Source organism: Schistocerca piceifrons, chromosome X, assembly GCF_021461385.2.
Source record: "Schistocerca piceifrons isolate TAMUIC-IGC-003096 chromosome X, iqSchPice1.1, whole genome shotgun sequence".
Taxonomy (NCBI): domain Eukaryota; kingdom Metazoa; phylum Arthropoda; class Insecta; order Orthoptera; family Acrididae; genus Schistocerca; species Schistocerca piceifrons.
Genome location: NC_060149.1, coordinates 919,065,632 through 919,081,255, shown reverse-complemented (window position 1 = coordinate 919,081,255; position 15,624 = coordinate 919,065,632). Strand labels below are relative to the sequence as shown.

The window sequence follows — 15,624 nt, the reverse complement described above, 5'->3', positions numbered from 1 at the left end:
AATCGTTTTTCCAGGTTTATCTTATCATGAATAGAAATTATTGGTGAAACTTCCTGGGAGATTGCTCCAGCTATTTGGAAATTATTTCCCCCAAACGTAAAGTAATGGGGAGTTACTACAAAAATTATAACGAACCATTTTCAAGGAAAATATAACAGATTTCTACAGTTTCCTAAGTAACTTCAAATAGCCACATGTGTACGCCTCCCAAATGGAAGCAAAACAACAATCTTATGTAATAAAGTTTTCCTTGAGACTTATGAGTCTCAACTTCATCTACAATTATGATAAAAGCTGAAGAAATGAATTAAAATTTATGCTACAGTCATGACTTGAACCTGAGCCTTCTGCTTAAATTTTTTTTTATTGTTCTAATTTTTGTTCGATTTCGTTCGTTGCATTTGTTCGGTGCGGATGTTCCATGACACCATTTTTTTTATTTGTTGAGATCACATAGGACACCCTCCAGGCGAAAAACAATTATGTGTAATTACCATCAATAACAAACAAAATAAAAAGGGAATTATAGAAATTAAAGAAAACGTCCTCCTGGCAGAACAGACAAAATGGCATCCGCGTCCCGCCAACTTGTGGGTAGTCGCACACTGAATCCCAAGGCAGTCAGGCCTGTTCCAGGCACGTCTTCACGAAGAATATTGCATTTTGCCGGTACATTGGACCGAGTCCTGGTATTACACAATCGCACTGAAATCACCTTCTCATACCTGGGACACCTCAGCTGCAGGGGGGATTGAAGAAGGCACTACCCAAAAAGTTGGCATAGCACTGACGGTATCGCGGATGGTGCACGAGAAAAGTAAAGCGATCTTGCAGGTGCGTTCAAAAATCAAGAACACTCTTACCACCTTCACGGAACAAATAAGAGATCGAGAGGCCTTTTATCCAGATCACAGCATTGGTCTCGGTACTTGGCAAATATGTCTCATATGGGAACAGAAGAGATTTCGGTGTAATGGCATGGGGAGCCGTACGTAGAAGAAGGGCAAGTATCTTCTGTATCAGGTGCCACACCTCTGTAGAAGATCCACACATCAGTCGATGTTCGTCCGTATGTCAACGTATGTCCGTATGTCCGTGTGACAACGAGGACACAGCGACGAATCTGTCATTTTTATGGCATGTAGACAAAGCTGTGTCATGTATTTTCCATTAACGACCAGACACCAGGTCGCACGAGCGCTCGTGTCCAGGAGGATATGGTGCACAGAACGCCAAACCACGGGCCGTGCGATCGTAGGATGTCGGCTTTCCACTACATTCCGAGTATAATTTCTCATCATTAGGCGGTAAAAATCACGTGCCGTAGGGTTCCTGGTACTAGGCAAGTCGGCACGGACATAAGTGTATTCGATGAAAAAGGTCCTGACATGTGTGAGAGAGGGAGAAATATGGGCTACTGCAACGGGTGCCACTCGAAAGGGTTCGTCAATCAGGCTTCCCGATAATTCGGTTCGGCGGCGGGTCCACGATTTAACCACCGTACTTACATAAAGGGCAGCTCCTCTCGCTTGGACGTTGACAAGGCCGAGGCCGCCATCTCGAGGAGGAAGTGTCAGCGTGTCATAGCGGACTTCGAAGATAAGACCCGCGCTTACAAAGTAGCCGAACGCCGCCTGAAGTCTGTGTGCCATTGCCTTTGGCATCAGTAAAATCTGTGCTAAGTGGGATAGTCGCGATACTAGATGAGTGTTAACAAAAACCGCCCTTTGTAACATGTCCAATGCTCTCAGGAGGTTGCCACGAACGTTCGTGCGGATAGCTTGAAGCAGGCGTTTATAGTTACATAAGATCGTGAGCTGTATATCACACGTGAAGGTGATCCCCAAACATTTGAGCTTGTCCACTAATGGCAATGGAGCCACACTCTCTGCTGGAAGACCCCTACCGACGGACAGAGCACTAGATTTCGTCAGGTTCACACGGCTTCCAGCAGCAGTCCCTTATTGGTTGATCCGTGCCAGTGCCTCTCGCACTTCATCCTCCACGTCATCATTGTTATCCCTGTGAGCCGGCTCCTCAAGCCGTGTAACTGTGGCTCAAGGGCGATGACGAAAAGCAGCATCGACAGCGGACATCCTTGACGGACAGACCGCATGATATCAATAGGGCCCGCCACACGGCCATTGACCAGCACTCGTGACGTGGCCCCTCGGAGGAGCCGCAAGACGAAGTGTATAAACCCGTGGGGAAAGGCCATCCGTATGAGTACGTTTTCTAGAAAGTCATGACTCACTCTATCAAAGGCGTGGTCGAAGTCCACTAAGGCACCGTGACGGCGGCAGGTCGTGGCCAGGGCTATGACGTCACGGTAATCGCTGAGTGCCGTCTGAAAGTTACTGTCACCACCAAAGCACGTTTGATCCAGAGAGATGACTTGAGGGATGACGCGCCGAAGCCGAGCGGCAAGAATCCGGGTAAAAACCTCGAAGTCACAACTTAACATGGTCAACGGCCGACAATGCCCAACTCCCAGACCTCCCGATGGCTTGGGACCCGGGACAAGTAAGCCGGATAAGCAAGCCTTCTACGAATTCGGGTGGGAGGGGAAGGTCAGGGTTCATCAGTTCTTCATACATCGCAGTCCAGCGTGAGCCCATGGTGTCGTGGAATGTGCAGTAAAACTCCAGCGGGAACCCGTCTGGACCTGGGGCTTTATTCGCCGCTCCCTTATGAAGAGTATCCGCGACGTCATCAGCCGTAATTGTCACTGTGAGAATCTCCGCAGCAGCCTCATCCAGGGTACCCGTCGTTGAACAGAGGACATCAGTCGTTACCGCTATGTTCTGGTCCTCTGCTGCATAGAACTGGTTGTAGTGATCCACAAAGGCTTTTACGATGTCATTCCGGGACGTCAATCGACGACCATCTGGCATGTCGAGGGCGTTGACCAGCATTCTCTAACACCGCTGCTTCTTTCGATAATATGATGCACGGACGGGGGCTCTCCTAGTACAGAATCGTGACATCTTGCGCGTACTATTGTACCTACAAGACAGTGACGCATAATAGAAATTATCTTCGCGTTAATACGTTGAATTTCAACCTGTCGTTGAACAGAGGGGGCATGGTTTGAGAGTTCCCGGAGAATTGTGAAATAGTATTCCACGGTATGTCGTTGCCACAGCATTTTGTCTTGTCCGTAATTCATCATCGAACGACGTAAAGCGGGCTTGGTGCAGTCGAGCCACCACCGGAGTGTTGAAGGATACGCTGGAAGGTGCCTCTCACAGTTGTTCCACGTCGTTTCTACGACCTGCATTCGGATTCTTGAGATGGGTGACATGCAGCTTCCACAGCCTTCAACCGCGACACACCTTCTGGAGCGAAACAGTGCAAATGTAGGCGATATGGTCGGAAGAGGTGGTAGGCCATAACTCAGCGTCGAGCGTGGCGGTTACGGTCCCTTGGGAGATGTAGACAGAGTCAAGACGACTTGCTGAATGGCTGGTGACGGATGTATATCCAGGCCGATCACCATGCACGCGGTCCCAAGAATCGGTGAGGTTCAGTTCATGCACGAGCAGCTTGAGTTCCTGGCATGTGGCGAAATGGGGATGTTGGTCCTTCTGGGATAAAACACAATTGAAGTCGCCGCCAAGAATAATATGGTCGTAGCGGCCTACAAACAAAGGAGCGACCTATTCTGAATAGAAACGCGACCGTTCCCGTCGCTTGGCCGTGCCCGAGTAAGCGTAAACATTGAACCGTTCAAGTTCAGTGTTGAGCCGTTGACTCAGTTTTTTATTACAGAGTGCAGCTAACCCTCTGACCGAACACGCTGATCTATCGTGCCGGCGATACTGGCCAGATGTGTTAGCTATTACACCACTGTAACAGTTCAGCTAATATACGTGCACGGACTACTCTAATCCATTGGCCTCCTTAACGCAAACTTCAATTTAAGCTTTCACCCTATTTTCCCCCTTTTAAATCGTCAGTATCGCCGAAGATGTCTGTTATTGGAATAGCAAAAAAATGGTTCAAATGGCTCTGAGCACTATGGGACTTAACATCTGTGGTCATCAGTCCCCTAGAACTTAGAACTACTTAAACGTAACTAACCTAAGGACATCACACACATCCATGTCCGAGGCAGGATTCGAACCTGCGACCGAAGCGGTCACGCGGTTCCAGACTGAAGCGCCTAGAACCGCACGGCCACAACAACCGGCTATTGGAATAACACCCCAGCTTTGTATGTAATGGTAAAATCCTTCCTATACCTCAGGTAAAGGTGATCTATAGATCTTATACACTCCTGGAAATTGAAATAAGAACACCGTGAATTCATGGTCCCAGGAAGGGGAAACTTTATTGACACATTCCTGGGGTCAGATACATCACATGATCACACTGACAGAACCACAGGCACATAGACACAGGCAACAGAGCATGCACAATGTCGGCACTAGTACAGTGTATATCCACCTTTCACAGCAATGCAGGCTGCTATTCTCCCATGGAGACGATCGTAGAGATGCTGGATGTAGTCCTGTGGAACGGCTTGCCGTGCCATTTCCACCTGGCGCCTCAGTTGGACCAGCGTTCGTGCTGGACGTGCAGACCGCGTGAGACGACGCTTCATCCAGACCCAAACATGCTCAATGGGGGACAGATCCGGAGATCTTGCTGGCCAGGGTAGTTGACTTACACCTTCTAGAGCACGTTGGGTGGCACGGGATACATGCGGACGTGCATTGTCCTGTTGGAACAGCAAGTTCCCTTGCCGGTCTAGGAATGGTAGAACGATGGGTTCGATGACGGTTTGGATGTACCGTGCACTATTCAGTGTCCCCTCGACGATCACCAGTGGTGTACGGCCAGTGTAGGAGATCGCTCCCCACACCATGATGCCGGGTATTGGCCCTGTGTGCCTCGGTCGTATGCAGTCCTGATTGTGGCGCTCACCTGCACGGCGCCAAACACGCATACGACCATCATTGGCACCAAGGCAGAAGCGACTCTCATCGCTGAAGACGACACGTCTCCATTCGTCCCTCCATTCACGCCTGTCGCGACACCACTGGAGGCGGGCTGCACGATGTTGGGGCGTGAGCGGAAGACGGCCTAACGGTGTGCGGGACCGTAGCCCAGCTTCATGAATACGGTTGCGAATGGTCCTCGCCGATACCCCAGGAGCAACAGTGTCTCTAATTTGCTGGGAAGTGGCGGTGCGGTTCCCTACGGCACTGCGTAGGATCCTACGGTCTTGGCGTGCATCCGTGCGTCGCTGCGGTCCGGTCCCAGGTCGACGGGCACGTGCACCTTCCGCCGACCACTGGCGACAACATCGATGTACTGTGGAGACCTCACGCCCCACGTGTTGAGCAATTCGGCGGTACGTCCACCCGGCCTCCCGCATGCCCACTATACGCCCTCGCTCAAAGTCCGTCAACTGCATATACGGTTCACGTCCACGCTGTCGCGGCATGCTACCAGTGTTAAAGACTGCGATGGAGCTCCGTATGCCACGCCAAACTGGCTGACACTGACGGCGGCGGTGCACAAATGCTGCGCAGCTAGCGCCATTCGACGGCCAACACCACGGTTTCTGGTGTGTCCGCTGTGCCGTGCGTGTGATCATTGCTTGTACAGCCCTCTCGCAGTGTCCGGAGCAAGTATGGTGGGTCTGACACACCGGTGTCAATGTGTTCTTTTTTCCATTTCCAGGAGTGTATATCATTATCATAGATGAAGTTGAGACTCGTAAGTCTGAAGGAAAACTTGATTGTTTAAGATGTATAGATGACCTATGGCTGAGGTACAGGCAGCATTTCCACATTACGTACAAAGCTGGAGTGCTATTCTAGTACAGGAGAGCATCAGCAAGACTGACGATTTAAGAAGGGGAAAATAAGTTGAAGGTGTGAATTGAAGTTTGCGTTTCGAAGGGCAATGAACTAGAGTATTCTGTGCAGCTCTGTTACCAATAACGCTATGATGGGGTAATGGCTAAGACATCTACCTAATAAGCAGGAAACCCGGTATTACCGCAAATTTTAATTAATTTCTTCAGCTTATATCATTATCGTAGCGAAACAACAATATTGGGAAATTACACTGAGTGTTCATATGTGATAATGGATAGTTATTGGTTTCCGACATAGTTTCTTATTCCTGTTGTTATCGTCAAATGTCTCGTCGACAGAAATACGTATTAAGAGATGAAAGACAGGAGTACCCAACACTGTTTGCGAAAATTGTAACATTCACAAGGAATACTCTGAATCGTTCCAAAAACCGGAGAATGCGTAGAACACTGAAACAATACTAAATGATTGAGACTATAGAGAGATGGCGCGCGCCTTCTTTTATGTGAGTGGATAGGCGAGTGTTACGTCACGCTTAGTCGATGCGGAGCTATCAAAGTGGAAGCAAGTGCCGGTATGCCTTGTCCACGTCAAAGGGCGTAATATCAGCATGTGATGAGTTCGAACGTGGCGGAATGATTGGTCTCCAAGAAACAGGTTTATCGAACTGTGACATTGTGGCTCGTACAGGGTATGTTGCTACGACGGTGATGCGTTTATGGAACCAATGGATAGAAAAGGGTTGTACCCAACGACGAGCGGGCAGTGAGACCACAGCACTGGATGAACGCCATCTTGTCTATATGGGCATAACCGACAGATAAGCTTCGTCCACAGCTTTGGCTCCACGCTGCAGTACTGTGGACATGTCTAGGGCTGGACTGGTGGTATGCATTCCACTGGATCGGGACTTCCATCGACGAGAAACTACAGCGCTTCCCACTAGAAAGAGGCCCCAAAAGCGAACATTTGCTTAAATTACACTCAAAGGCTTTGCATAAAAATCAGGAAATGGAATGAAATGAACATGTCATACCGTGTTCATGGGGAAATAAAGGTAAATCACAAAAGGTGCTGGAAGTGACCGCCCTCGACTTGTAAATACAGTTAACACGACGCTGCAGATTCTCGAATGTTGCTGCCAAAATCTCTGGTATCACTGCCGGAATTTCACGGATGATGCAATCTCGTAAATCTTCCAAGTTGTGTGCTTTGTTACTATAGATCTTGCCTTTTAGCCCCCCCCCCCCCCCCCCCCAAAGGAAAAAGTAAGGTGGCGTTAAATCAGATGACTTTAGGGGCCTCAGTCTTTTCGAAATCACTCTGCAGGGGAAAAATGATCCGACCTCAGCCACGGTCACTCGAGACGCGTGGCATGTGGCACCATCCTGTTGGTACCAACCGAGGGTAAAGTCTTCATCGTCCAGCCGGTTCACATATTCCCAAAACACTTCGATGTAAACTGCACTTGTCCCAGTAGACTCGAAAAAAATTGGCCTGATGCAGCGACGCTGTGATACTGCACAGAAAACGCCAATCTTTTGTGAATGCAGGGGTCGCTTGACCAGTCCGTGAGGAGTTTACATAACCAGAGAGGCGGAATCACGCCTCATTACTGAACCGTGTGTACTCGAATATTCCTGGCCTCTGAGCAATAAATTACTGAAACCAACGGCAAAATGTGATACGTTTGTCTTTGTCACTGACATTGACATTCAGTTCCTGGACAACTATGAGCCTGTATGGATGGATGCCGGCTTTTTTGGCAGCTCTGTGACATGTGCTCCGTGACATTCCACATTCATGAGATAAACGTCGAACAGATTTTGAAGGAGAAGCCAGCAATCGTTGTTTCATGTCAGTCACTTTTTCTTCCCCGTCGTGAATATCCAACAGCGTTCTACTGGTCTCCATCTAACAGCTTAAACTGCGGTGGCCACATGAACGCCGCCGCTTCATCTTGTATAGTAGTGGCCGCATACTTATTAGACGCTACTGAGGTGAAGGCAGTAGGGCATACTGCATTGTTGAGCGGCATAGCGGACAAACGTCGAATGTGATGGTTCTACATCTACATCTACATTTATACTCCGCAAGCCACCCAACGGTGTGTGGCGGAGGGCACTTTACGTGCCACCGTCATTGCCTCCCTTTCCTGTTCCAGTCGCGTACGGTTCGCGGGAAGAACGACTGCCGGAAAGCCTCCGTGCGCGCTCGAATCTCTCTAATTTTACATTCGTGATCTCCTCGAGAGGTATAAGTAGGGGGAAGCAATATATTCGATACCTCATCCAGAAACGCACCCTCTCGAAACGTGGACAGCAAGCTACACCGCGATGCAGAGCGCCTCTCTTGCAGAGTCTGCCACTTGAGTTTGCTAAACATCTCCGTAACGCTATCACGCTTACCAAATAACCCGGTGACGAAACGCGCCGCTCTTCTTTGGTTCTTCTCTATCTCCTCTGTCAACCCGACCTGGTACGGTCCCACACCGATGAGCAGCACTCAAGTATAGGTCGAACGAATGTTTTTAAGCCACCTCCTTTGTTGGGGCGTCACTGGGTGTAACATGTGATCTCGTCTCCTATGTATTGAGGGAAACCTGAACTGCTATCGCTACATCGTGGAGGTTTTAGAGCTCGAAACACTGCTCCTCCTGCAGGTAACTTATCACGCCATATTTCAGCAGTACAACGCCCGGTCATATGTGGCGAGGAATGTGCTAACCTTATTCGAAGAATGAGGGGGACCACTGCCTCCCTGGCCTGCAGATCCGCGCAACACGTCGTCCGTCGAACACGTCTCGGATAAGGGCGGTCGGAAACTTCTCCGTTCTTAACTTCCTGCAGCCACTATCGATGGCCTCGGACGCACTTACAAACGCCGTGGCATAGTATATCCTGTCCTTCTTTGATTGCGTGCCACAACGTTTAGAGGCTCGGACTGCAGCATATGGCAGCTAAACACCGTACTAAATTCTAGCCGTCAAAGTGCACGTAAAGTTCTCTGGTTCAACTTACTTCTGTACTGTTGTGTCGTTAATCTATGAAGTAAAATTCATTGTAAACACGTGCATGATTCCTGGTGCTGCAATTAACACAAACAGTAGAGTATTTAAGCATGCTGTTATTGTACTGATGCAGAGAAGTGAGCCGCAAACCGGCTGACAAAATGTTTTTTGTGATCGCAGGTTTCTCCGTGGGAGACGACCTGGGCTTCTCGCAGTCGCTGTCGGCCCTGGAGGCGAACAGGCGGCGGTCCGTGGCGGGCCGCAGCACCAACGTCGCCAGGAACGGGGTGAGTGACGCCGCACGCCTGCCAGTTACGTAGTAACCATTGGTCAGTCTTTGAAACTTCATTTGCCCAGCACCCCACTACTTTTAATCCATTGTCTAAAAATACTGTAAGGTATTCCTGTCTTCGCTTGCTGAACATAACTCACTTATCTGTGATTCACTCCACGGGTTATGCAGAGTTACTGTTATTAAATTAGCAAACAACTAAGCGTCCTAGAGACCACCACTATTATCCTCTCTTCGCACCACGTGTTACAGTTAACAAACCCACATACGAATAGAAAATCACAGGGAACCCGAAGTAGCGTTCCGTGCTCAAAAAATGAGGGCACCAGTATTTCACCGTGATTCTATCATATACACTATCTAATCAAAAGCATCTGGACACCTGCTACTGAACATTAATATGGGAAGTGTCCATCTTTCGCCTTTATGACGGCCTGAACTCTACTGGCGACACTTTCAGTGAGGTTTCTGTGTGTCGGTGGAGGAATGGCACCTCATTCTTCGTTCAGAATCGAAACGAGAGAAGGTAGTGAGTTTGAACGCTGGGGTCTAGAGCGATGACGACGTTATACCTCACCGCAATGGTGTTCTGTTGGATCCAGGTCGGAGCCTTGGGCAGGCTAGACCATTAGAGGAATGTTATTGTCCACAAACCACTGCCTCACATATGTGTGCTAGTACAGTCATCGTCTCCTTACCGTTCCTCCACTGCACAGAGTAAGTGTGTCCATATCCTTCCATATTTAGTGCTTCCTTAAGCGTAATAAAGGGGACCACACCCTAACCACGAAAAACACTCCCATACCGCGACACCATCTCCTCCATACTTCACAGCTCTTCACAGCTGGTCCTACACATGATGCCAGGTAACGTTCCAGAGGCATTCGCAACACCCAAACCCTTCCATTGTATTGTCGCAGGGTATTCATCTCTCTCGTTCCCAATCATACACTGATCAGTGCCATCGTTCTTTACACAGCGTCATGCGTCGCTTAGCACAGAAATGTGTAGCTTATTAGGATCTGCTCGACCACTATAGCCCGTTCTTTTAACGCCATACCCACAGCTGTTGTCCCAGCTGGAATGCTAGTAGCACGTTTTAATTCACGAGTAATTCCTTTCGTTAATTTTTTACAAGCACCTTCCACAATGCTCGTCAGTCCCTGTCCGACATCACCAACGGTCACTGAGCTCTCCTGGTCGACCCATTCTGCTGTTAATGCTTTTCTACTGACAACATTCTCCGCCTCTTTTATAATGGCAGCTCCACCTCCTGTAACATCTAGTGATCAATTCCGCATTACGTAGGGTTGTCCGGATACTTTCGATCAGGTAGTGTATATTAAAATGAAGATAATCTGCACTTCGCCTTAAATAAAGTACCTTAGGGACATATACTGTTTAACGTGTCATCCACGACGTGGTCATTTGGAAAGGAAGATTAGTGTTTAACGTCTCGTCGACCACGAGATCATTAGAGGCAAAGCAAAATCACGGATTTGGAAAGCATAGAGAAGGAAATCGATCGCGTCCTCTTCAAAGAAACCATCCCAGAATTGGCCTCAATCGATTTAGGGAAAACACTGAAAATCCAAATCTGGATGTAGGGATGGGGATTTGAACCGCGCTTCTCGCAAATGCGAGTCCAGTACTCTAACCTCCGCGCCATGTATCTCGGTTAAAATGAGGTACTAGATCGCTCTGAATCACTTTGTCCTTCGCAGCTTCCAGTAACAACTGACAGCTGTCGAATTAATAGATATTTGTTCCAAGATAAATGCCGCTGTATAACAATTAGTACTTATTTCTGCAGACGATGTCGTCATAAATATACAAATTGTAATTTCCTTTCAGTACTGAGCATGAATTTCAATACTGTTAATTACACATGTTCGTGAAGGAAAAACTGAGGGCGTTAAAATTAGGAGGAAAAAGTATTAAAATTACTGCCAGATGACCAGCACAGCAACGTTTCGCACCTCACGCTTTGCGAATGAGACATGAAGTACGAACCACGATTATAAAGTTTGAACACGATATTTTCTGACAGTTTGTAAAATAAAGGCGTAAATCAGTAGATCTTTGTATCAGTTGACGTACTTGTGTGTGTATTGAACCGGAGATCTAGAAACGACAGAGAGGCTTCGTCCTGCCATAGCCCTCAGTGGTTCACAACCCCACAACGGGCCATAGCATTCCACCCACCCCACCGCCGCACCACACAGAACCCAGGGTTATTGTGCGGTTCGGCCCCCAGTGGACCCCCCCTCCCCCCCCCCCCCCCCTCCCGGGAACGTCTCATACCAGACGAGTGTACCCCAAGTGTTTGCATGGTAGAGTAATTACGGTGTACGCGTACGTGGAGACAGTGTTTGTGCAGCAATCGCCGACATAGTGTAACGGGGGCAGAATAAGGGGAACCAGCCCGCATTCGCCGAGGCAGATGGAAAACCGCCTTAAAACCCATCCACAAGCTGGCCGGCACACCGGACCTCGAAATTAATCCGCCAGGCGGATTCGTACCGGAGACCGGCACGCCTTCCCATTTGGGAAGCAGCGCGTTAGACCGCACGGTTAGCTGGCGGGCTAGTTGACGTATTTACTATTTATGCTAATGAGCCAAAACGTTATGACCACGTGCTTAATAGCGCGTTGGTACACTTTTGTAACGCAGTACAGAAGCGACGCTGTAAGGCATGGATTTGGCACGTCTTTGGTAGGTTTCCTGAGGTACCTAGTACCAGGTGTCTACGTATAGGTCTCGAAATCCCCATAAATTACTTGTCGGTGGCTTGTGCGTGCGGACAGCGTCCCAGACTTTCATCGCCAAGACATCAACGTGAGTCTACTATCCTGCTAATCAAACCACTGTACCTTGTTACTGACCTTCTGACACAGACATTTGTCGTGTTAGAAGATAACATCGCCGCTGGAAAAGACGTCGAGAATAAAGGGATGCCGGTACTCCGCGGCCGGCCGGTGTGGCCGTGCGGTTTAGACGCTTCAGTCTGGAACCGCGTGACCGCTACGGTCGCAGGTTCGAATCCTGCCTCGGGCATGGACGTATGTGATGTCCTTAGGTTAGTTAGGTTTAATTAGTTCTAAGTTCTAGGCGACTGATGACCTCAGAAGTTAAGTCGCATAGTGCTCAGAACCATTTGAACCATTTGAACCGGTACTCCGCAGTTCCGCAATAAAGTTCACGTAGTCCACAACTGTCATGGTGCCTTCAATTACAACGACAGGTCCCACGAAAGCCGAGGTGAATGTTCCGCATATCAGAACAATACCCCCACCGAGCTGCTGCCATGGTGCGGTACATATTTCGAGCAGCCGTGCTCCAAGGTGACGGTCTAATGCAGACGCGACCGTCGGCCTGGTATAACGAGAAAAGTGATTCATTGATACAGGGTCCAAAATCTATGATTCCGTGCCCACTGCAGTCGTAATTAGCGATTTCATTGGCTCAACATGGGAAAATGTAGCAGTCGTCTGCCGCGGAGCTCCGTGTGCAATAATTTGCGCTGAATGGTGTCTCGAAGCACTTGTGCTTACGCCAACATTGTACTCTTCGCCAAATCTGACACAGATCACCGTTTTACACAGTAGTCAAGCTTCAGACCTCCACGTTCCGTTTTGAGGTGCAGACGCATTGCACTGTGTCGTCTACTGACGGTTTCATCGTAATTCATCCTTTTCCATAGGCACTCGAGACAATAGTACGAGAACGGCCGACCGGCTTCGCTCTTTCCGAGATGCTCCCTCCCAGGCGCTGGGCCGAAACAATCTGCCCTTTGTCAAAGTCATTTATATAAGTGGATTTCGCGATTTCTGGCCTGTGTCGTCACTAGAATAAGTCCCATTCGTCTCGTCTCTGCTCCGCTTATATACTTTTCTTACTAAGTCACGTGCCCACAATGGCACCAGGCGACATCCAGTCTCTCAGGGGGCAGAGGTCATAAGGTTTTGAGTGATCAGTGTTTGCACTAAATCCACACATGTTTAGCCATCTAAAGAGCAAGGCTACTAGAACCTTCAGTTGCCATCAAAGAGACGTCATTAATTAGAAGATTCAGTAATACATAATTGCTTCGAAAATGGGAGAAATGCTTACTCTGACAAATGAAATGGTAAAATTGGACAAATTTTTTTTCGTAACAAGTTCGTAATTTGCAAATCTGAAAAAAAGAATATGTCTATAAGCTTCTTCGTGCAGTAGTTCATGGCGTCAACGCGCGCAGCAGTAAAGGCCTTTCCACTGTGTAGCACTGATTGGAAGAATGTGCTACGTTAGTGCAATAGAGTCAACGTTTCACTACTAGTGAACTGTGTAGATGAATATTGCGCCGTTTTCAGATCAAGAATACTTCACGTTTGAACATTTCTGTATGGGAAGACTAAGTATACGTTCGGCTGATGAACGAGTAGAATTTATACATATTATCAAAACGTACGTATGTTTCACATCTCCTCCTATATCACCGGATCAGTTTCAACTAAACTTGGTACACATATCACTCATTGTCTGGAAAGAACCACTGCTGGGGTAGGACCTATCTACCTCCCAAAGTGGTGGAGGTGGGGGTGAAAAACAAGCATAGTTCATGACACCCATGTAGCCAGGCTATATTCAACCAGTATAGGAGCACTTTGTGCCTTGCAACAAACTTTTCACGTTATTTCAAACCTTTTCGAGACTTTTCCCGCTGACATCCACTATTAAATGATGAAAAAAAAGTTTATCAGTTACTACATTTTCACTGTTAATACAGTAGGGGGAGACCAAGAGATGAATACACTAAGCAGGTTCAGAAGGATGTAGGTTGCAGTAGGTACTGGGAGATGAAGAAGCTTGCACAGGATAGAGTAGCATGGAGAGCTGCATCAAACCAGTCTCAGGACTGAAGACCACCACAACACAACAGTAAAACTGTCGATCAGTCATGATCTTTTAAATTATTATTTGTTCACTACCAAGTCTATTTGCAACATATTTTCCAGACAGTATCCACAAATACCACTGAACGTACATGCAAATATATATCATTGTACAACACATGGTTCAGGAGATACGTCATAAACATGGAGATGCGAGAAAAACTGCCGCATTTTGCGTGACGCATTGATTTATTATGTCTTTACTACTAACTCTATTCGTAACACATTTCAGATTAGTATCTACTTATGCCACTGAATGTATTTGCAAAATTATATCACTTTACTACACATAATGCAGCAGATATAATGTCATAAAACTTGAGCCGTGTGAAAACGAAACTGCAGGGCGTAGTTCGCTGGACGCACAGGTGAAATACGCGTGCAAATATGTTAAATATAGGTGAAATATATGTGACATGTCCGAACCCAGAAAAAGCTGCGGGTATAAAAGTCCCCCTAGACTCGTGGATAGATTTCAACCGGACTTAGTACACTTATTAGTTACAATTTGGAAAGAAATGCTGTAGGAGAAAGAACCACCAGCCTCCTATTAGGGTATGATACCTTGGAGAGAGAAGGGAGGACGAGGAGATGGACACACCGAGAGGGGGAAGGAAATACTATGGGGGTAAGAACGACCAACTTCCTATTGGTGTGGGAGGAGGAGATGAATAGACAAAGAGAGGAAGGAGGAGTTGGACACAGATAGGAGGAAGGGAGAGAGAGACAGAAATGGGGGAGGAGGAGATGAAGAGAGAGAGGGGGAGGAGGTGGTTGCCGGAAGAAAGGGGGAGGGGATACGGACAGAGAGAGGGATGGAGTGGATGAACAGAGAGAGGAGAAGTAGGAGATGGAGAGAGGGAGGCTGAAGAGGGGATGGCGAGAGAGAGAGGGGGGAGATGCTATGGTCAGAGAGGGGAGGGGGAGGAGATGGACAGAGGAAGGGGGAAGGAGAAGATGGACTAATAGACGATTAGAATAAATACATACCCAGGCAACACTGGGTACTCATCTAGTATAGTATGTACCAAAATCTTCAGCAGCGTGTTTACACAAAACACGCTGACAGCGCTGAAGGACGGCTATTTCTCGTGGAAGAAAAGCGTAACTGAAATATTTAGGGATGGAGAAACCATTTTGGCTCTAAGGAGTCAGAGCAGAAATTGACAATACATGGCACTGTAGTTCGAATTCCATGCTTAACTTAACAGGCGACGTAAATTGGTAAGTTGGTTTCTCAAATCCCGGGGTGACAAGAGCACAACACTTGAAATAGGGCCATGCCTAGAACTAACGTCTACCTTTGCACTGTTGACCTCTTTACTTTCGAGACGGAACTCCCAGATGGCACGTTATATGTCTGTCGCTATTCTTAACATGTACCGTCGGACTGGTGGTGTACTGTGTACTATTGTTGTTGTTGTGGTCTTCAGTCCTGAGACTGGTTTGATGCAGCTCTCCATGCTACTCTATCCTGTGCAAGCTTCTTCATCTCCCAGTACCTACTGCAGCCTACATCCTTCTGAATCTGCTTAGTGTATTCATCTCTTGGT

At 47.9% G+C, this 15,624-nt stretch overlaps 1 protein-coding gene across 2 annotated transcripts in view; it reads left to right on the top strand.

Annotated features, from left to right (window-relative positions):
* Nucleotides 1-15,624, top strand: part of LOC124722085 — a 338,589-nt gene that overhangs the window by 184,190 nt on the left and 138,775 nt on the right. For both annotated transcript variants that reach the window (XM_047247280.1, XM_047247281.1), the window contains one exon: nt 9,022-9,128. In XM_047247280.1, the coding sequence (XP_047103236.1) occupies nt 9,022-9,128 (107 nt within the window). The remainder of the gene's footprint in view (nt 1-9,021; nt 9,129-15,624) is intronic.